General features: G+C 38.6%; 1 protein-coding gene across 4 annotated transcripts in view; it reads right to left on the bottom strand.

The window, feature by feature from the left end:
- Window positions 1-24,161, bottom strand: part of hook3 (hook microtubule-tethering protein 3) — a 147,466-nt gene that overhangs the window by 62,449 nt on the left and 60,856 nt on the right. For 3 of the 4 annotated variants that reach the window (XM_051929781.1, XM_051929777.1, XM_051929779.1), the window contains exons 9-11: window positions 23,638-23,721; window positions 23,117-23,179; window positions 5,597-5,760 (exon numbers count right to left, since the gene is read on the bottom strand). In XM_051929781.1, the coding sequence (XP_051785741.1) occupies window positions 5,597-5,760; window positions 23,117-23,179; window positions 23,638-23,721 (311 nt within the window). The remainder of the gene's footprint in view (window positions 1-5,596; window positions 5,761-23,116; window positions 23,180-23,637; window positions 23,722-24,161) is intronic. The other variant, XM_051929780.1, reaches the window with a different exon arrangement.

Below are 24,161 nucleotides of genomic sequence, written 5' to 3'. Positions count from 1 at the left end.
CAGCTTAGACAAACTTTTTTTTTTTTTTTAAAAACCATTACCCCAAGATGCTTTGTTAGGCTGGTGTGACATCACAAAGTCACATGGATGATCTGCGCCACCTGCCCGATTTGAGTCATGCATGCTTACTGTACTTACTGCGTATACTCAACTTCACCCTTTACGGCACTGCCCGATCTTCTTCGCGGATGCTTGAATAATTTACGATGTCACTATCTGAGCAGTACTTCAGCTGGATTTGCAACCTGCTTTTTCCTTTGATATAGCACATTAGCTGACCACAATGAGAATATTGTGAAAATACTCATGCTGTGTTCTGCAAAGATTCATTGTACGCTGTGTTTTCACTTCTGCAGAACAGATCATGTGACAGGGACAGTCCCCTCCCATACCCATACACCCCAAGTATATAACACTATCTGTGCATGTTAAGTTAGTCATAGTGATGGGTCATCAGGTGATGCAGACTGAGATAAAGGACTCAGAACATTTTGGATTTTATCTCAGGGAGGCACAGTAATTAGCACTACTGCCTCAAAGCTCAGGGCCACAATAATCATTCCAGCATAACTGGGAGACGCTACCCTAGCCTTAGGGGGACACTTAAAAGACCTTAGGCATTGGCATCAATGATGTTTAACTAAGTCTCATGAAATTCCCCAAACACTTCTGTGGTTTTGCTGAACTGGAGACAAAGTGAATTCAGCAAAGTTTGCTCCTCACTAGTAACCAATTAGCCTAATGTTAACCTCACAATTTCTCCAAACAGCACTGCATAAAGAGACACCATTCTTCACATTATAATACAAACACATTAGGCAATCTATTGGAAGTTTTTAATCATTTAATGCAATTCTGGAATCATTGGGTTTTTGCTAAGAATTTACTAACACTAATTGTTTTCCTTCAAATTATTTAATGTACACAATGGCCAATTACTGTTTTTCCCTGTATGTTCTTTCCTAACTGTATACTCTGTATCGCTGCGTATTATCCATCCATCCATCCATTATCCAGCCCGCTATATCCTAACTACAGGGTCACGGGGGTCTGCTGGAGCCACAGGGCGCAAGGCAGGAAACAAACCCTGGGCAGGGCACCAGCCCACCACACTGCGCATTATTACCAAGTCATTTCACTTTCAGCCGAATTAAGAGACCCAGAGTGAATAAATAACATAAAATATTCAAAGATAACCTTGGTATTTTTCAAATCAGTCATTTTTTTCCACAAACAAGGTATATGCACTGGAAAAAATGAATCCAAGCAAGTGACATGTATTTATATCCTGATATTAACACTAGAATTACACCAGAGCCAATGAAAAAACTCGTAAATCCGGCCAACCTTAAATCCCTTCGACCCTCTTCGTCAGCGTCTTTTGTCTTCTAAATGTGTTGATAAGCCCAAGCAGCCTGCTATACCACCCACCCCCACCGCCTCAGAGCGGGCAAGAAGTTCTCCCAGTTCCTGCCTTGATTGATTATCTGGGAGTGAGCTATCCAGAATTGTAAGGGGAAATAATTTGAAGTGTGATTTGTGTCTACAACAATCTATGTAAACACATCGTTAAAACAGAAACATTTTTCATGTTTTAGTAAAAAAATAACAAAACGTAGACATGAATTGTATAATGTGTGAAAGCTGATGGCCAAATATCAAATAAACACTTTCACAAGAGGTGCAAGTACAATACGACAGCTTCCATGGTGCTGTGGTAACAGCTGCCGATTTATAATCCAAAGGTCGTGAGTTCGAAACCAGTCCCCCCAGCAAGTTTACCATTTTGAGTAGTGAGCTGCTCTTACTGTTAATATTATACAATAAAAACATACATTTGATTTGGGTCTGTAACAGATGGTGTAGTATTTATAGTACTTTTAATATAGATAAATGATTTAGATAGGAATATAAGTAACAAGCTGGTTAAGTTTGCAGATGATACCAAGATAGGTGGATTAGCAGATAATTTGGAATCCGTTATATCATCACAGAAGGACTTGGATAGCAGACAGGCTTGGGCAGATTTGTGGCAGATGAAATTTAATGTCAGAAATGTAAAGAATTACACATAGGAAGTAAAAATGTTAGGTTTGAATACACAATGGGCGGTCAGAAAATCGAGAGTACACCTTATGAGAAGGATTTAGGAGTCATAGTGGACTCTAAGCTATCGACTTCCTGACAGTGTTCAGAAGCCATTAAGAAGGCTAACAGAATGTCAGGTTATATATCACGATGTGTGGAGTACAAGTTCAAGGAGGTTCTGCTCAACCTTTATAATGCACTGGTGAGGCCTCATCTTGAGTACTGTGTGCAGTTTTGGTCTCCAGGCTACAAAAAGGACATAACAGCACTAGAGAAAGGTCCAGAGAAGAGCGACTAGGCTGATTCCAGGGCTACAGGGGTTGAATTATAAGGAAAGATTAAAAGATCTGAGCATTTACAGTTTAAGCAAAAGAAGATTATGAGGTGACCTGATTGAAGTGTTTAAAATTATGAAGGGAATTAGTCCAGTGGATCAAGACTGTTACTTTAAGATGAGTTCATCAAGAACACGGGGACACAGCTGGAAACTTGTTAAAGGGAAATTTCGCACAAACATTAGGAAGTTTTTCTTTACTCAAAAAACAATAGACACTTGGAATAAGCTACCAAGTAGTGTGGTAGACAGTAAGACACTGGGGATTTCCAAAACTCGACTTGATGTTTTTTTGGAAGAAATAAGTGGATAGGACTGGCGAGCTTTGTTGGGCTGAATGGCCTGTTCTCGTCTAGAGTGTTCTAATGTTCTAATGTACTTGTAAAAGTTAGCGGGTTTTTTTTCCACTTTTATTCTCTCAGTCACGATCACGATACATACTACCGCCCCTCCAGGGGTCTGACGCTGTTAGTTTTTATTTGAAACTGGGAATTACTGTAGATGTGAGTGGTGTCTTGAGAGAATGTAATTGGAAATTCTGTGATCTGGAGGGATAAAAGCTGACACACAAACGCCTGTGAGTCTGCCTTCTTCGTATCTCACCGTCACTTGAATTATTTTTTTTTTTACTCAGTTTTATTGAGTGTTCCTGCTTACGCTGAATTAGTATGCAGCTTACGGTCCATGATGTCAAAGCCGCACCGACAAAAAAAACAGAGACATAGGTATAGATGTTATTTGGAATAACTCATTTTATGACCTGTATAGTACATTTTGGGAAAACATTGTGGCACTGATGCAACATTATTCATATTCATTAGCACGCCTTCTTGCGCTTGTAAGCAGTGACCGCGTTTTTTTTTTTTTTCAATCTTGCCCAGTCTTTCACATTTTGGTGCATGGGGTGTTTCTTTTGTACTCCAGGACATGCAGAGGAAAGAATAGTACAGAGAGGTCAGTTCCGTGCTATATGCAATCATCAGATTCAAATGTTAACAGTTCCCACACACCCAAGGACCGTCTTTTCTGCGTTTACGACAAGGTACACACTTCTCTCTGTGCTGTGATTACTATTACACTGAAGGGGCTGGGGGGAGTGGCGGTCTTGGAACAGAAGCTTGTCGATGTTGCATCCTCTTTTGCTTTATCCATCACCTTTTCTTGTAAGAAGCGATGACTAAGCAAGGTGAGCAATGAATACTGGTGATCTCTCTGGCAAATCTTTTTCAGTGTGTGAAAAATGAAGCCCACCCTTACTGCATCCATAGGAATTAAGAGGGTAAGTAGCAGCCCAATGCTACTCATCAAATGCATCATCAGCAAGTGTGACCACCTCAACAAAAGTAGAGGTTTTGGCAGTTTGCTGGTCTGGAGCATTCAGGTGTGTGTGACCACAACGCCAAGGAGGAAAGACATCAGCAATGATCTTAGAGAAACAATTGTTGCTGCCCACTAGTCTGGGAAGGGTTATAAAGCCATTACTAAACAATATGAAGTCCATCATTTGACAGGGAGAAAAAAGTGAGTGAAAGACAATGAGTAACTGTGAGACCCTTTTCAAGTGATTATTGTTTAGTTGTCTACAAAGCAGATCATGTTTTGGGGGAAGTTATCAAGGAAAAAGGAGAGCACTGAATTTTTTTTTTCTCCTATGCAAAAACAGAAAATATTATGTAAGAGTAGGAAACAGATTGAATTACTGTAAAATGAAAAAAATATTAACCAGGAAGAAAATATTTCAAAACTTTAAATACATTTCGATCCTATAACAGTAAAAACATTAGAGGCACGCTCCTCTAGATATACACCATTAGCATTATACTGCTGTAAGGAGAAGATAAAATCAGTTCAGGCTATTTGGGCCATCATAATTTCTCCCCTTAAATGTATTTAGAAAAACAGTTTTTCAACATAGCAAAAGGTTTGTTTGCATGTTGAAAACTGCTTGGAATCAAAATATAGTCGGGTACATTAAAATGTGAAGTGTACAGTATAGCAAACCAAGATTCAATTAATCATAGCCAGCACAAACGTTCCAATTTAATAAGTCTGGTTTTCAGCAGCTACAAAAACAAACACACTTCTTTGTGCAATTATACATAATAAACAGTATGAATTATACATAATAAACATTCTCAGTATGTGCGTCTTGGGAACTGCACGTCTGACATAGTGGTCAGCAACACAGGAGACTGTACTTTCTCCGGTCCTGTTCAGCCTATATACATCGGACTTCCAATACAACTCAGAGTCCTGCCATGTGCAAAAGTTCGCTGATGACACTGCTATCGTGAGCTGCATCAGGAATGGGCTGGAGGAGGAGTATAGGGACCTAATCAATGACTTTGTTAAATGGTGCGACTCAAACCACCTACACCTGAACACCAGCAAAACCAAAGAGCTGGTGGTGGATTTTAGAAGGCCCAGACCCCTCATAGACCCAGTGATCATCAAAGGTGACTGTGTGCAGATGGTGCAGACCTATAAATATCTGGGAGTGCAGCTGGATGATAAATTAGACTGGACTGCCAATACTGATGCGCTGTGCAAGAAAGGACAGAGCCGGTTATACTACCTTAGAAGGCTGGCGTCCTTCAACATCTGCAATAAGATGCTGCAGATGTTCTATCAGACAGTTGTGGCGAGCGCCCTCTTCTACGCAGTGGTGTGCTGGGGAGGCAGCATTAAGAGGAAAGACGCCTCACGTCTGGACAAACTGGTGAGGAAGGCAAGCTCTATTGTTGGCATGGAGCTGGACAGTTTAACATCTGTGGCAGAGCGAAGGGCGCTCAGCAGGCTCCTATCAATTATGGAGAATCCACTGCATCCACTTAATAGTATCATCTCCAGACAGAAGAGCAGCTTCAGCGACAGACTGCTGTCACTGTCCTGCTCCACTGACAGATTGAGGAGATCGTTCCTCCCCCAAACTATGCGACTCTTTAATTCCATCCGGGGGGGTAAACATTAACATTTAACATTATACATAGTTATTGTCTGTTTTTCACCTGCATTATTATCATTCTTTAATTTAATATTATTTATTGTATCAGTATGCTGCTGCTGAAGAACGTGAATTTCCCATTGGGATTAATAAAGTATCTATCTATCTATCTATCTAAACATTAAAATACAGTGTCACCAGTTCGTGGCCCAAGCCCAGGCTGCACATACCTAAACGTTTCTTCCTGAAGCTGCTCTAATTGGGTCTGTAACTGTAGGTGTCTCCTCCCCGCAGGACTGTTGGGATCTTCGATTGAATCCGACTGATTGAGACGCTCCATAAGGATTTGATTTTCCGCTAACAAGCTCCCCTTTTCTTCCTGTAATGCCGCAACCTAAAAGAAAAAAGTATAAAGTACAGTGGGATATCCGCATACATCCTGGTTATGTCACACATTCAGTGATGGTTATTAACATTATTAAGGAGAACACCAAGAAACGTTGCATGTAGGCTTTTACAAACAAACCTTACGCAAAGTGTTTATTTTGTAATTAGAGAAAAAAAAATTACTTTGTGGAACAAAAAGAAAGTAATCTGAAGATATCCTTGTTATATTGTAGACATACAGTGCCTTCAGTAAGTATTCAGACCCCTTCACATTTTGTTATGTTATAGCCTTTAAAATTTTAAAGGCTAGAATTTAAAATCATTTAAATTCATTTTTCCCCTCATCAAACAACACTCAATACCCCAGAATGACAAAGTGAAAATAGGATTTCAGAAATTTTTGCATATTTATTTACACACACACACAAAAGAAATTGGGACTGTGCTCCCTTCGACTTTCTCATATACTGACACAGAGGAAAAGGTCATCAGAACCACTTCCAGTTGCACAATATTTCTCAAATATCATGTCTTTGTTTCTCATCATAACTAATTGATAATATTAATACACGATCATTTATCTCTATTTTTAATCAAACTTAGGAAGGTCTAAAACGGTGGTGGAATTATTTCATGATTACATATGCATTACCTTGATTATGTGCAAAGTTAAAAGAAATAAAGTCACCTAAAAACATAGAAAAAGTGGTAGTCTTTATATATAATACGCTACTGTGGCTGTCCATTCGTCTGTCCAGGATTTTAAATCACTTGTAGCTCTCAAAATGTTTGACCTATTGACCTGAAATTTGATACACATATACTATATTATGTCTAGTATCCGCTTTCGAGGTGATGATTGACCTCCAAGGTTTTTCTTCTTTTTATTTTTATTTTATTTTATTGTAGAATCAACTCTCGGCAGCGGCCAGCAGGGTGGCCATGCGGCGCATGTGTACGGGCGCTGTTCTCATTCCCTACCACCTTCGCTGTCATTTCCCTCTACCTCTTCATACCTTAAATCATTCTTGAGGCAGATTGAAGACTTAGGTGGCAGCTTAAGTGAAAAATTAAAGAAAAAAGTACTAAGTAATTGCAACACAAACACTGACTTAATCAGTTTTAACCCGAAAAGATGCCAACGAAAGAAGAGAAGAAGCGAACCACTAGAATGGAGAAAAGAAGAGCTGCTCAGGAAGCAGCAAGAGCATCAACCTCTGAGCACATGAATGATAAACATACAGAGAAAGAGGATGAAAACTATAAGTCAAGTGTATTTATTGCATGTTATCATGCAGTATGCCGTTACTGGTATTATATATTTGTTGCAATAAATTGCTATAGGTAAAACTGTACTTAGCTACATTTAATTATGATAATGATGGCAGAAATAATAAAAAAAAATCATAAAATTAAATGTATTACCAGGTACACGAAGGGCGCTCCGGTTTCCTCCCACAGTCCAAAGACATGCATGTTAGGTGGATTGGCGATTCTAAATTGGCCCTAGTGTGTGCTTGGTGTGTGGGTGTGTTTGTGTGTGTCCTGTGGTGGGTTGGCACCCTGCCCGGGATTGGTTCCTGCCTTGTGCCCTGTGTTGGCTGGGATTGGCTCCAGCAGACCCCCGTGACCCTGTGTTCGGATTCAGCGGGTTGGAAAATGGATGGATGGAGGTACACGAAAGGGACATAGCAGCTTAATGTTCCCATTACATCTTTATATTTACATGGCATGTTCAATGTTTACACGTTATTGTTAAACTGATGATGTAAAATTAATAATAGTTAATGAAAGGTATGCGTTATATTGAACACAGTTTTTAATATTGTGTACACATTTATATTTCTATGACACAATAAATTTGGATGGTTGTTTAAAAAAAATACTACTTCCATTTTTGAGTAATTTTTTCTCAAATTTCTTATGTTTGCTTTTTATCTTTATAAATATCTAGACAAAATTTGAATCATCTAACTGTAATTTTAACCATAGTTTACTTGAAAATTTACAAAAGTTTTCAGTTAAAGCACCATTTCCGGTTGCCAGAAGTGGCCCAAAAATTGATAGGATTCCTCATTTTTGAAACAAAGAAGGTATACAAAATCTCATTGACTGAGGTCAAAGCATTTGAGTTATCATGTTTACACACAGACAGACAGAATTTCAAAAATGGTATTTTCAAACTCAGGAAGGTCCAAAACGTCGAGATTTATCAAAATCTCGAGGTTGAATTTTTTCACGATTCCTATACTTTCTCTATACATGGCATTTTTGAACTCAGCAAGGTCTAAAACGTCAAGATTCATCAAAATCTCGAGGTGTAAATTTTACACGATTCCTATACTTTCTCTATACTATGAATATGAGAAAGTAAAAACTGAAATATCACATTGAAACAAGTATTCAGACCTTTTCTGTAGTACTTGAAGTTTGGTTCAGGTGCGTCCTATTCTATTGATCATCACTGAGATGTTTCTGCGCCTTGTTTGGAGTCCATCTGTGGTCAAGGGGAGAAAGGCCTAGGTAAGAGAGGTGGCCAAGAACCTCATGATCACTCTGGATGAACTCCAGAGAACCTGTGTGGAGATGGGAGAAACATCCAGAAGGATAACCAGCACTGAAGCATGCCACTAATCTGGGTTTTATGGCAGGGTGTCCAAGATAACACAAGAAAGCCTGCTTTGAGTTTGCAAAAATGCACCTAAAGGACTCTCAGACTGTAAGAAACAAGATTATCTGGTGTCATGAAGCCAAGATTGAACTGTTTGGCCTCAGCTGTAAGCATCACATCAGGTACTGCTAATCCCCTGTGCAATTCCATTCTAAGGGTGAAGCCTGTTGGTGGCAGTATCATTGCAGATGGTGAGACTCAAGGACATTACATGACATTGTGAGCAACACAGGGAACTGTCCTGTTTCCTTGTCTCTTTGCTCTGTACACCTCAAACTATACAGTAAGTATAACACCAGGTCACATCACTTGCAGAAATTCTGAGATGATTCTGCATGTATAGGGTGTATTGATAAGAAGGATGAGAAAAAGGAGAGGAGTCAGGTGGAGAACTTAGTTTCTTGGTGCATCTTAACATCAGAAAAACCAAGGAACTGCTTATTGACTTTCACAGCACCTAAGAGCCTCTATGTCTGGTCATTATTCAGGGAGTGCATGTAAAAGTGGTGCATTCCTGCAAGTACTTGGGGGTCCCCACATCAATGACACTTTGGACTGGTTTCGGAACACAGAAGAACTGCAGAAGGGCAGAAAAGGCTCTTTATCCTTAGGAGACGGTGATCCTTCACATCTTCTACAACTCTGTGATGACCAGTGTGATTTTCCATTGTGTGGTATGCCGGGCCAGTAACATCAAATCAAGAGAGGCCCACCAAATCAAGAAGGCAATTAAAAGGACAGGCTCAGTTATGTTAGAGAATAATTCAGATGTAATAATAGTATTTTGGTTTAAAATGCACATTGAAACATGTAACATTTGTTTAAGAAATGTCAAGAAGAGAACTACTGAAATGGTTAAGTAAATATAAGACAAGAATGTACTAGGAGAGGGCGGCACGGTGGCGCAGTGGGTAGCGCTGCTGCCTCGCAGTTGGGAGTCCTAGGGACCCGGGTTCGCTTCCCGGGTCCTCCCTGCATGGAGTTTGCATGTTCTCCCTGTGTCTGTGTGGGTTTCCTCCCACAGTCCTTTAGCATTAGACATTCATTTTCCATGGAACATAAAACATCATTTACAGCACAGATTTCTCTAAATATATCTAATTGATTAATTAGTTTATAATATGCACATTCAATCTTCAATCTCCTTTGAAGGAGGACCTTAAACCTTAATAGAGCATCAGTAGGTAGGTAGGTAGGTAGGTAGACAGGTAGACAGACAGACAGACAGACAGACAGACAGACAGACAGACAGACAGACAGACAGACAGACAGACAGACAGACAGACAGACAGACAGATAGATAGATAGATAGATAGATAGATAGATAGATAGATAGATAGATAGATAGACTGTGGTGGGTTGGCACCCTACCCGGGATTGGTTCCTGCCTTGTGCCCTGTGTTGGCTGGGATTGGCTCCAGCAGACCCCCGTGACCCTGTGTTCGGATTCAGCGGGTTAGAAAATGGATGGATGGATGGATGGATGTACTAGGAGAATTGGTTGATGTAATGTAAACAAAATGTACTAGGAGATAATCAAGAGAACATTAGATGTCCTGTAAACAAGACTGGACAGTTGTCACATACACAGAGATATCAAGGGTAATAGCTGAGCTATAAGAATAACATGAGTGTTATTTGGGTATAAACCAGTGAACAAATCAGAGTAAAGGTATGCATTAATCACCACAGTTATGGAAATTCAATTGTTTAAAAAAATGGACCTCTGCCCTTATTTCTTTGACCATTCTGTAACAGACTACTGTGATGAAAGCTCCCTCTTCAGAATTCACTGGAGAGTAATTAAAGATGCAATGGACAAGCTTCCTCCTGCCTGGTTCCTGTTTAAAACAGGTTTTATTGAGGACAAGATTTATTTCTTTAATTATATTTCCTATTTGATTTCTACCACAGTTATGGAATGCTCTCTGGACCCCCTGGAGGTAGTAGCGAAGGAGAGAATTAAAACAAAACTGAGTGCCATTATGAACAATGCAGCACATCCTCACACTAACACTGAGGACATTCAGCCAATAAATTATTCAGCAGAAGTGTGTCAAGAAAAGCGACTAGGGGTCCTTATATACCAAAAGGCAACACGCCTGCATAATGCAAGTGATTGGGACTGTGACAGCCAAGTCAGAAGTTTTCTTTCTTTTTAATTTTCTTGCTTTTTAGTCATTCTGGTGTGTTCAGACCATAGTGTGTGTGCGTAATTGTTTATCTACTTATTTATGTATTTATCTATTTAAAGAGATTCTGTAAAAAAGCACATTCCCTCTGGGACAAAAAATGTATTATATCTTTGTGTTCTTTTGGTTTTTTAATTAGTAGGAGGTACTGGGAGACTGGACAGGGCTGAGGGAGAGCTGAGTGGACCAAAGTGCAGAGATATCTTTAATGAAAACCCCTGATCCAGAGTCCTCTGGACCTCGGACTGGGCCACTGAGACAATACAGGAGTGGCTTATGGACAACTCTGTGAATGTTCTTAAGTGGCCAAGCCAGAGAGACCTGGAACTAGTCGTCCACTGATGGGCCCTACAAAACCTGACAGAGCTTAAGAGTATGTGCAGAAAATGCCCAAATCCAGGTGTGCAAAGCTTGCCATGACAGATCCAGAAAGAATTCAGACTGGAAACCTTACCAAAGTGGGTTCAATTAAGAAGTGAGTAAAGGGTGTGAATACATCTGTCAATGGGATATTTCAGTCATTTTATTTATAATAAACTTGCAAAAAACTTAAAATCCTGCTTCTTCTTTGTCATTCTGGGGTACCGAGTGTTGCTTGATGAGGGAGAAAATAAATTTAAATGATTTTCACAAAAGGCTGCAAATAACAAAATGTAGAAAAAGTGAAGATGGTCTGAATACTTTCTGAAGGCTCTGTAATTCCTAAAATTTCTTTACTTTGTTTACTTTACATTCAATAAATGAAGTGCCTTTTTGATTAGTGACAGCAAGAGGGCATTTAGTGCGATTACCACATTTCACAATCAAAACTGCACTAAAATGCTTTCACGTTTCCACTATCACAGAAAAGCTTTTAAAAGACACAAAAACTGCAATACATTCTGACACGTAGACTGAAATTACATAGACAGTAATATAAATTAACATTACCTAACACTCTCCAAATCAGGATTGTGGGGTGCCAGATCCTATCCTGGCAGCATCAGGCAAAATAACTGTTTAATTAGGTGAATGTGTTTTGGACATTTTCATTAACGACTATCCATTTATTAAGATGAGGAAATATACCAAGTTAAAATAGCCTTTGTTTAAAGCATTTGTTTTCTTCTTGTTGGAATCAACAAAATCCCTATGAACTAAACAAACTTCAAGAACTATTTCAGCTTCATCAAATAGTTATATTTATGTAACTTTAATCTTTTAAAGAAATACAGATTAAAGAGGTGCAAAGAACGCCATGCTGAGTGAGTAATTGCTTTACACATAAATAAACAGGAAAAAGATAAGTAAACCTCTCTCATAATCACTTGGGAAAAAAAATCGTATTTAGTGAGAAACAAAAAAATTATATAAATATTAAACAGCATGCATATTTAATAGAAAAATCTATATGCATTCCACAATATAAAAACTGAAGCAAAAGCAACAAACGGCCGTGTTTAGAAATGTCAAGAGCGGCAAAATTACAGACAGGCAGGCAGGAGTCTAAAAAAAATATTGTGCCTCCCACATTGATGTACAGTAAGGCTTTTAAATGTTAAACAGGAGTACTGAAATACAAATGGTTTATAACTCCTAATACATAAAAAAAACTATGACCATGTATAAAGACTTCATTTCTATGTATTATGTACAACAGCTTAGATAAACTGTTTGGTCACCATTATAGATCACAAATGTCTTTTAATATTTAGTATTACAGTATCACAGAATATGACATTTTAAGATAACCAACTGAGAGTTTTATTCAAAGCCCACAGACTCTAAGCATATTTTCTACTACCAATCGTATTTTGGTTTAAAACTTAAAATCGCCTATTTAACTATAATATGCATTCATGCCATTTACGTTTAGATCGTTTTAATGTTATAAAAAGGAAAAACGATCAGCATTTAGCTTTGAGTCAATGGAAATCTTAAGTAGACATTGCAGTTTACTTCATAACTAGTTAAGCCCCAAATATGCACAAAATGTGCAGATTCTACTGTCATATATTGCAGAGGTGTCGGCTCATGACTCAGGGCCAAGGGTATGGACCCGAATATTTGGAAGTCTTACTTTGGCCAATCAAAAGTCTGGACACACCCAGGAAATGTTCATGTTTTTAATAGAAACTGAAACCCTTTTTTATCAACATTAAACTGATTTAAAATACAGCCAACATGTTCCTAGTGTTACTAATGGTTATTACAGCTTGAAATTATTGATTTTTTTTTATTACTGTATATACTCACGTTCAAGTTCTCCTGCAGATAAGTCGGGGCTTGATTTTACCATATAATTTCTGATATTTTATAATGTCGATCGTATAAGTCGAATGCGGAAAACTCACGCTACTCGTACAAGAGATTATGATATGCTAACGCCCACCTGAGAGAGTAACCACGGAGCACACAACCTTTTTGTTTCTATGTATTGTGCCTATGTGACCACACGGTAATACCTGAACTATTCCGAAGCAATGTTTGCACTGTTTTGTGCATCTCACACCCTCATATACCTTTATTATAACAGCATCTCTTATCTACGAAACAGCGTTCGATCAGAAGAAAAATGAAGCTGGTTTAAAATTAAAAGTCGTTGAAGTAGCGAAAGAAATCGGTAACTGCGCTGCTGCAACAAAATTCGATGTGTCTGTGAAACTGGTGCGAGATTGGAAGAAGTAAAAAAAAAATTAAGTGTTGCATTTTTCAACGGGCATATAAGTCGGGGTCTGATTTTATGATTGATTGAAGACCTGACTTGTACAGGAGTATATACAGTAGCTAACAGAAAACAAAATCAAAGCTTTGCTGTGACTGTTACTGTAAAAGTGTCGTATTTTTAAACAGGCGTATAAGTTGGGGTCTAATTTTATGATCCATTTCTCGGGTTTGAAGACCCAACTTATACACGAGTGTATATGGTAATTCTTCACATATGACTGCAAAGCCTGATTTTCAGTGGCCATTCTTTCAGTGTCCTAATAGTCATCTTCTTTAACATATCCTTTAAAATGTTAATTGGTTATTAGAGAAACCTTTGTAATTGCATAAGCTGCATTGAAACCTGGCATTCTGTTCAACTGGGTTGCAAGGTACTGGAATTCCTAAAGTTCAGTCCTGGATTCATAAATGGCCAAAATGAAACAGCTTTCTCAAGCAACATGTCAGTTTATTCTTTATTGCTTGCTGAATGAAGATTATTCAATGAAGATATCTGAAGATTTCATGCACTGGTGTCTGTTGCGGTTTTGAGAGACGAGGGCAAACTGAATCTGACCAGGGTACAAACAGAAGGGAAAAGCTGAGATGGACAACTGCATAAGAGAAGAAGGGCATCAGAGTGTGCAGTGTGAGAAACAAATGCCTTACAGTTCCTCAGTTGGTTTCTTCAATAAACGCACGCCAAATACCAGTGTCATCTGCAACAGTGGGGCTTTGCATTTCATACACTGCCCAAGATTCGTGTCTTCAATTCAAAATTGCAACCCCGTATTCAAGGGGTTCATTTCACCAGAGTAATCGATTTAACCCTTTAGGCCCGGACATCCTATTACTAGTACATATATATGCAGCTGTTTTTGTAAAGCACAGGTATGTTTGCAGTAATTGGAACTGGGCGTGCTACTATTAATGCAGACTGGAGAGACTGGCATACAGTCCATGAAACACGGAAGTGAAAATAGACCCTTCCAGAGATGTGCGTACCACTTTCAATTTTATTTCGTCAAGAAGATTGAAGTATTTGGCAGATATCCTCTTCAATATAATCCCTGTGTGCATCCATGTGCCCGTGTCTTCTGGTGAAGTGCGCATGCGCGGGGCACGGAGCAATTCTTCAAGCCGCCTGACGCGTCACACAAGACAGAGAGGGCGGGACCTATACAATATCGCAGATCCAATCGGATTTCAGTAAATGTGGTAAGACCTAAAACAGAAAACACGAAAAATCCAATTGGGTACTGAGACGCGGAGACCAGATTCCCCATTGTTGTGCAAGTGTTCACTCTGAGGATGTCAGATTTGCGATTAAGAAGCTTGGCACAGTAAAGTGTAAAGTAAAAGTAGATTTCTTTTCGCGCACATTACATCAGTTGCTGGGGAGAATCTGCTGATTGCCCACTGTTGTCACAGAAAATTAAACGCATATTACGGACAGCAAAGCCAGTATTACTGTCAGAGAAAATTACTGGCATTTTACGGAAAAAATTTAATGAGGTAAAAGGTCCCTTGCCATTTAATATAGACTGTTCTTACTAATGTTTATGGACTACTGTTCTAGCGCCCGTTATTGTAACTTGCTTAATGACTAGTTGTATAATAATAGTGAGAATTTTTTGTTTCATTTTTCAGCTTCCTAGACACCCCAAAGATAGAATATCTTACAAAATAAATTTTTCCCATAAAAACAGAAAATCCAGAGCCGAAGGGGTTAACAATATTTTGGCAAAAACATGCATGCATTTTGCACATTTTGAGTATACAACTGGATCACTTGATGTGGATTATTCAACACAAGAAATCGGAGGATTTTTTAATGGATGTTTGATATTGTTTGAAATTGTTCAGTGTTGATTTTAATGGAAGCAGGCAGTGATCAAACTTTGTAAGCTGCATTCTGCATGAAAACATGGGGTTAAAATTTGTCTTGGGCATCACTACAAACTACACAGTGGATGTAACATTGTAAAAATGTATATAATTTTTGGGTGTAGTATTCCTTTAATCCAGACCCCATTACACCAGCTTCACAGTATTGGATCGACATTTAACTTTGCCTTAGCAAATATATGATTTGTCATTAATAGTAAAACATTGTTTTATTAGAAAAAAATACAGAATAACAAGACTAGCAATTCTCTACTCAATTCCGCAAGTCTAGCAAAAAACACATATTCATGGTGTACGATTAATGTTTTATATGACATCACAGGATAAACATGTAAAACCTCAAAAATATCAGATTATCAAGAATTAACAGGAATAAAAAGCTTATGAAGCCTGATTAATACAGAATAGCGGAGGTTAACCTGGTGGATATTTTCTCCAAAATGACAGCTTTGGTTTGCTATTAATTTATTCTCATGTTTTGCTTTAAGTCTTCTTTGAATATTGGATGCTATTTTAACGGACCTCAATTTACAAATCTTGCTGTTTTCAAATGTTTTTAAAACAATATTAATACTACTACTCCTACACTGACAATACAGTGGGTACGGAAAGTATTTGACAGTAAACTATGCAACATTCCATGAACTGCTTCTCGCAACTGAAGAAGGCCCCATGGCGGATGTTTGCCGAATGGCAGACCAACCACATGGGTTACCTGGTAGGTAACCACCCATACAATCAGGTCAGGATTCAGACTACAAATGCAATATATATATATATATATATATATATATATATATATATATATATATATATATATATATATATATATACATACAGTGGGTACGGAAAGTATTCAGACCCCCTTCAATTTTTCACTCTTTGTCATATGGCAGCCATTTGCTAAAATCATTTAAATTAATTTTTTCCCTCATTAATGTATACACAGCACCCCATATTGACAGACAAAAAAAATAATTTTTGAAATTGTTGCAGATTTATTAAAAAAGAAAAACTGAAATATCACATGGTCCTAAGTATTCAGACCCTTTGCTCAGTATTTAGTAGAAGCACCCTTTTGAGCTAATACAGCCATGAGTCTTCTTGGGAAAGATGCAACAAGTTTTTCACACCTGGATTTGGGGATCCTCTGCCATTCCTCCTTGCAGATCCTCTCCAGTTCTGTCAGGTTGGATGGTAAACGTTGGTGGAGAGCCATTTTTAGGTCTCTCCAGAGATGCTCAATTGGGTTTAAGTCAGGGCTCTGGCTGGGCCATTCAAGAACAGTCACAGAGTTGTTGTGAAGCCACTCCTTCGTTATTTTAGCTGTGTGCTTAGGGTCATTGTCTTGTTGGAAGGTAAACCTTCGGCCCAGTCTGAGGTCCTTAGCACTCTGGAGAAGGTTTTTGTCCAGGATATCCCTGTACTTGGCCGCATTCATCTTTCCCTCGATTGCAACCAGTCGTCCTGTCCCTGCAGCTGAAAAACACCCCCACAGCATGATGCTGCCACTGCCAGAGAATCTTATTTCTCACCATCTCAGAGTCCTACAGGTGTCTTTTAGCAAACTCCATGCGGGCTGTCATGTGTCTTGCACTGAGGAGAGGCTTCCGACAGGTCACTCTGCCATAAAGCCCTGACTGGTGGAGGGCTGCAGTGATGGTTGACTTTCTACATCTTTCTCCCATCTCCTGACTGCATCTCTGGAGCTCAGCCAAAGTGATCTTTGGGTTCTTCTTTACCTCTCTCACCAAGGCTCTTCTCCCCCGGTAGCTCAGCTTGGCCGGACGGCCAGCTCTAGGAAGGGTTCTGGTCGTCCCAAACGTCTTCCATTTAAGGATTATGGAGGCCACTGTGCTCTTGGGAACCTTAAGTGCAGCAGAAATTTTTTTGTAACCTTGGCCAGATCTGTGCCTTGCCACAATTCTGTCTCTGAGCTCTTCAGGCAGTTCCTTTGACCTCATGATTCTCATTTGCTCTGACATGCATTGTGAGCTGTAAGGTCTTATATAGACAGGTGTGTGGCTTTCCTAATCAAGTCCAATCAGTATAATCAAACACAGCTGGACTCAAATGAAGGTGATCTCAAGGATGATCAGAAGAAATGGAAAGCACCTGAGTTAAATATATGAGTGTCACAGCAAAGGGTCTGAATACTTAGGACCATGTGATATTTCAGTTTTTCTTTTTTAATAAATCTACAACAATTTCAAAAATTCTTTTTTTTGTCTGTCAATATGGGGTGCTGTGTGTACATTAATGAGGGGAAAAAATTAATTTAAATGATTTTAGCAAATGGTTGCAATATGACAAAGAGTGAAAAATTGAAGGGGGTCTGAATACTTTCCGTACCCACTGTAAATTACTTTCTATACAAAAATTTAGAAGTCAAGCAAAATGACACCTTTTTACTGGCTAAATGAACCGATTACAATGTGCCAGCTTTTAAGGCAACTGTGGCCCCTTCTTTACAACCTGCCTGAACCTCGGCTGCCTTGAAAGCTGGCAGTAAAAGGTGTCATTTTGCTTGATGGCTAACACGGTACAACACCCGACTATTACGTACAACAATTAAGAATATTCTTCTGTGCGTACTGAAAAAAAGGTATGTAAAATAAACAATAAATTATTTTATCAATAAATTACACCCTTAATAAAAATTATGAATGTAACAGAAAATGGCATTAAGATAAGTGGGTAATTCTTCCAGGACCTTGTCAAAATGGAGTACTCACACATAAAGAAGGAAGTTATGAAAGGATTCCGCACCCCTTATCGTTCACCAGAGCGAGACTTAATTAATTAAATGAAAACTACCACGACTCTTCCTAGTCTGCTGTGCTTCCAAACTGAGTAGCCAGGTTAAGAGCCTTGGTCATGGAGGGGGCCAAGAATCCAATGGTCACTCTAACAAAGCTTCAGAGGTGCTGTGATAAGAAAACTTGTCAGAAGAATGACCATCTCAGCAAGCACTCCATTAATCAGGCTTACATGGACGGGAGCCACTCTTGAGTAAACGGCATATGAGAGCCCACTTGGAGTTTGCCAAATGGCATTTAAAGGCCACTGAAACCATAAAGAATAAAGAATCTCTGATCTAATGAGGTAAAAATTGATCTCTTTGGACAGAACTCCAAGCACCAGACCAGACACTGCCCATCACCTACATAACATCATCTCTATGATGAAGCATGGCGGTGGCAGCATCATACTTATAGGGGTGCTTCTCAGCAGCAGTGTCCGCGAGTGGAAAAATCTCCAATTTTTAAAATGCTGTTTATATTAAGTTTAAACTATTTTGCTCAAATGGACAAGGTTGAACTGAATTTACAGGCATTGCAAACATCCTTTTTTTGCACATTTTTCCTTTATTGTTCTAGTAAATTATAATCTTAGTGCCTTCTGTGTTAACTGGTTTGTAACTTAATGGTGGAGAGAAAAGAAGGCAAGTACACACTGCTACAGAACCTGTTTTAATTAGTTTATAATCTGGGAACAGATTGACATTACAGGAATAGAAATTACAGATTTAGTTTATATCTTGAGAAAGGCAGAAGTGCAGAGATTCTTAAAAGATCAAAACACTCTGATAAGACTCATTCTTCATAAGAAGATAGCCAATAAAATGTTTACCATGTCACATGTCCTGGAATCCAACATGTTCATTTTACCATAAATATGGCTCATCTGAGGCAGCAAAATAGTTGACAACAGAAGGGGAATGACAGGGGAAACAATGTCAGAGATCGAGACACGTGTGACCATTTCACCTGGATGTTGGAGAAAGTGATCTATGAGTAACACCGATCACTAAACCAAAAGCCGCCATTCCTTGACATTTCTGATTTTTCAGTAAGCTTTTCTAAGACTGTTTATATCCAGAGCTTGCTATTTTAATTTCTATTATATTTTTTTTATTTGGAATTGTTTTATATTAATAAATACCATGCTGCATTTATATTTTCTATACTTTGACTTTTACTAGGCGGGTTGAAATAACAAGAGGGCATCAAGTGTGGGGGCTGCTTCTTGCCCACAGGGTTTATCAAGGCTATTGTGGTCAATAATTAGAACAACTGCTAAACATGGCCAAGGTAAAGGCTATAAGACCATCTCCAAAGACCTTCATGTTCCTTTGACCACAGTCTCTATATATACATAAAATCCACATCTGTCTGCTTTTCGTTAGAGAACTACTTAACGGATTTATATCGTTTTTTTGTATAATTTGCTCGAACATTCTGGTTGATTTTGCAACTTCTGTCATTGTGCTAAGTATCATAGTTCGCTTGCAGGAGCGATTTATACGTGCAAAACCGAGACAGAGGCTGCGGGTAGAGGGGAAGCGTGACATCAGGAGTAGGGAGCCGGGCGAGGCCCTCCTCACTCACACGGCAGCCTGCGTTCAAATCAGTGTACCTCTGGCCATGTTTTGGAATGTACCTTGCCTCCGCTTAGCTTGTGATACCTGTTTCTTTATTGATTTTTCTGTGGGGGGACAGCTAGTATGTGTATGTATATATATTTATATTGCATTCGTAGTCTGAATCCTGACCTAATTGTATGGGTGGTTACCTACCAGGTAACCCATGTGGTTGGTCTGCCATTCGGCAAACATCCGCCACGGGGCCCTCTTCAGTTGCGAGAAGCAGATCATGGAATGTTGCATAGTTTACTGTCAAATAATGCAGAGAGTACGCAACACGTGTTTCGCCCTTATTTGGGCTCATCAGGCGTACACACTCTACTGCTCCCCTTGGCGGGGATCGAACCTCGGACGTCAGCGTCAGAGACAAAGTCCCTTTACGCTGCGCCACGGCGTGTAGTTCGTTTATCTGACAGCCTGTAGACTGTAGATCAGAGTAATTACATTCATTGCTACACGCAGTAGTGCAGCGTAAGGGGACTTTGTCTCTGACGCTGACGTCCGAGGTTCAATCCCCGCAAGGGGAGCAGTAGAGTGTGTATGCCTGATAAGCCCAAATAAGGGCAATACACGTGTTGCATACTCTTTGCATTATTTGACAGTAAACTATGCAATATATATAAATCTGCTGTCTGTATGTCTGTCTGCTTTTCACAACAGAACTACTTAACGGATTTAGATCGGGTTTTTTTTCTATAATTTGCTTGAACATTCCAGTTGACTTTGCTCTCATTGCGCTATGTATCATAGTTCACTTGCATCAGCGATTAGGCGTAGCTAATATTATCAAAATATTTAAGGACTGTAGCCAACTGCCATGGATGTGGTCACAATTGGAAAATTGACCCCAAACTGAACATAGGGGATAGTGCAATTGGTAGACAAAGAACTACAGAAAACATAAAGACAGATTCAGGCTGACCTCCAAGATCAAGGTAAAAGAGTTTAAAGTCGCACCCTTCATTGCTTTCTGAAGGAAAAGTGGGCCCCATGGTAGAAACCCCAGTAAACCCTACATTTGAAGGAAGCATGAGTGGAGTTTACCGTAATGCACATTGACAAGTCATGGTCTTTCTGGGAGAACAAATAAAACAAAATGAGAGGTTTCTGGTGATGCTTATAACGAAAAAAAAAAAACACGAAAGGCTGAGGAAGATAATTAATGTTATGTGGTTGTTGTGCTGCTTCTGGTACCAGGTACCTTGAAACTGAACTGGGACCAAAGACACAAGGTAGATTATAAGGCATTCTCAAATGAAACGTACAGCCAAGTGTCAGAAAGCTCTGTCACAGTCGCAGGTCATGGGTTCTCTACAGTAGGGTAATGACCTTAAATTAGAGCACCCAAGAATGGTTGAAAAGAAAACACTGGAATATTCTGAAGTGGCCTGCTGTGAGTCCTGATCTGAATTAAACCGAACATGTGTGGAAAGAGTTGGGAGAAAGAACTCATCAAACCAAAGAGAAGTGAAGCATTCTGTTCAAGAAAAGTGGGCCAAATTGCCAGTAGAGAGGTGTAAAAGGCTCATTTAGAGCTAAAGAAAACACTTCATTGTTATTTTTGGCACAAATATTAGGAGAGGGGTTGTCAATAATTCTATCCATACCATTTGCATGTAATTTTTTAAAATAATATGTTAAGTGCAATAAAAAGCAAAGGGTCTGCTCTATGAAATATGAAATCAAGAGTGGTGAATGCTAATTATATTTGTCAGTTTTAACTTACTTCATGAAAAATTGATTCTTAAAGTAACGGAAGGGGTTCTTTAAGTAATGATTCTTATGTAATGATTTAAGATTCTTAAGTAATGATTTAAGATTCTTTAAGCAATGGAAGGGATACTTTGGCCGCATCTGTAGTTGTTGATCATATAATTATTTTAAATTTTAATTAATTTTTCATTTTAATTAAATTTTAATATAAATTCATGAATACAGTAAAACTTTTTAATGTGTATATGTAATGTATGAATCAACAAAAGTAAAAAAATCATCCAGTTCCTATATAAGGAGCATGCAAATAAATGTCTTCAGTGTGACTCTTTTTCACGTTTTGGAAAATAGTTAAGATGTTGGTCAGTATTAAGGCTATTTCAATTATTTTAGCCGTGTATATGATGATACCTGTAGGGGGCACCACCGAGCCCCCCTCATGAAAACATACCAACGTAAATCCTGGGTTCAAATAATATTTATTTTAGTAAATACCTTCAACAAGATTTCTTTGTATCGTTTACAGAAGCACACTAATCCCTTCAGTCCTGCAGGTGAGCTCAGTCATCCTCTTCCCGACTCTTAATTCCTTGTGGTGAGGTGTCGGAGTCCTTTTATACCAAACCCAGGAGTACGTCCAGTGTTACAGCACTGCACATTGGAAACACTTCCAGGTAAGGCAGAAGCTTCTTAAAGAAGAGGTGATCTGACCCCCAACCCCGGCAACCACTGGTGGCACCCATGGAGCCCTGTAGGGCAGTCTCATGGGACAACAACTCCTAGCCTCCCCTGTGGTTATCCATGAGACTGCCACCTATTGTATCAGGGGAGCAAACAGTCCATGTGGGTGGTCTCCCCTTGTCCTTGAATTATACTGGCCTCCTGGCCAGGTAAGAAGCTTTGAACCATCTCAGCTGGAACTCCAGCCCATGAATAACAGTTAAAAAAAAAACAGCCATCACTTTATTTCCAGTTATGAAGTGGTAGCTGAATGCAACACAAGAAAATCAGTAATGATGGTGCCATGGATGTCTTTTGGTAGTATACACAGATGTTTCTAAATCTGTTCAAACAATAGCATCAATCCGTATTTATGGCCTTAATTTGCCACTTTAACGTACTGGAAGTGGATTAAACTTAAGTTTTGTTAGGCAAGGGTGTTGAAGTGGGAATAATATAGCTATTTTACCTGCTGCAAGCATGCAAAAAAATAATGAAATTTGAAAGAGTAAATAATGATAGTAGAAGGCAAAATGCCTAACATTACACACATTAGCTGACAAAACTGCAATAAATGCATTATGTTGCGTAAGAAAGACCCAGCCTAATCTAGAAACTGTTAGCTAAACTATTTTTTCATATCTATGTATGGCTCATTTATTAGTGAATCAGTAACTTATAATGAGTTAATAGAAGGCATTCATTGCAAAGCAATTACTTGAATACTTCTTTTTTTGGTCTGGTCTTGTTATGTGTACATTTTTTCTATAAATGACTTTGTTTCAGTAGAGGGAAAAAAAACAAAAAACACTCCACCTCATTTTTTAATAAATAAAAAGTGCAAATTAGCCAAAATGTTTACAGGTTGGAAAAGGGAAGGTACAGTATTAATTTTAGATTTCAGGCAATACCAAAAGCTCATCGCACAAACAATCAATGTGCACATAGTGTTAGCCTCTAATTACCGAGGGATGCAAACTGCAATTTTAGTGCCAGTCCAGCCGAAAAATAAATAAAAAATAAAATAAACAGGACAAAACAGATTTACCCTTTCGTCTAGTTCATTACATTCTAACCTCAGTCTATCTCGCTCCTCTTGAACAAGGTATGCCTTCAAAGCAAGGCAGAGTGGAAAAGCAGTTAAAAGGCAGTACAACAAAAATAAATAAAGGTATAAAAACACTTTATATTATGATGTGTTTAATTGGAAAACAAATAAAGGGAATTTTGTGGCATTCTATTTAGTTAAAAAAAATCAATTTTACAAAAGGAAACTGGCACAGACGCTGCCAGTTTGAGATTTGAAAACACACAGATGTTAGATCCCACTTCCAGAAAACGGCATCTTAGTAATGAGATGCGTTGGCAGACAAACTGTAGTAAACATCACGTTAACAGACAATCTTCAAATTGTAAATACTTATTTCTTATCAGTGATCACTATACAGCCACTCTTAAAATTAAGGCAAATTTAAAAACTAATTGACATTAGGATTATAAAAAGTGGTTAAAACAGTATATAAAAGCGTATTATTTTGACTTTTAAACATATAATTTGTAATCTCTCACCTGCATATCTAATTCATGACATCTTTGTGCAATTTCATCTTTTGCTGCCAAAGCTTCGTTTAGTTCTTCAGTGGTTTTCTTTAACTGGGGGGAAAAAGGAAAAGGGTAAATACATAAGAAAAAATGCCAGCAATATTAATTTTTATTAAAATTTTTTTTAGGAATTAAGAAAAACCATCAGAAATGACAAAGGTAAAATGAACTTTAAAGGAATATTCCACCCAGAAATGATTTTTTTTCTCTAATATGTTATTTACCCGATGTGGTTTGTAGTGATTTCCGTATTTTTCATGGGGAATGGAGATAACAAAGTTTGTGACAGAAAGGGAGCCTGTGTGACAGAAAGGGAGCCTGTGGTGAACAATGCTGGATAACAGCAAACGATATAAAAAATGACCATGAAACTTCTTATGTCACCTGTGTTCTGTAATCCACATGTAAAGCCATCTGCAAAACGCATGCATTTTTTGCTAAAATATTGTTAAATACACAGCTCTGGAAAATAAAAATAGCCCATAAACAGG

This window comes from Erpetoichthys calabaricus, chromosome 7 (assembly GCF_900747795.2).
Source record: "Erpetoichthys calabaricus chromosome 7, fErpCal1.3, whole genome shotgun sequence".
NCBI lineage: Eukaryota > Metazoa > Chordata > Cladistia > Polypteriformes > Polypteridae > Erpetoichthys > Erpetoichthys calabaricus.
The sequence above is the reverse complement of the archived record's forward strand: the minus strand, read 5'-3'. Positions and strand labels throughout refer to the sequence as shown.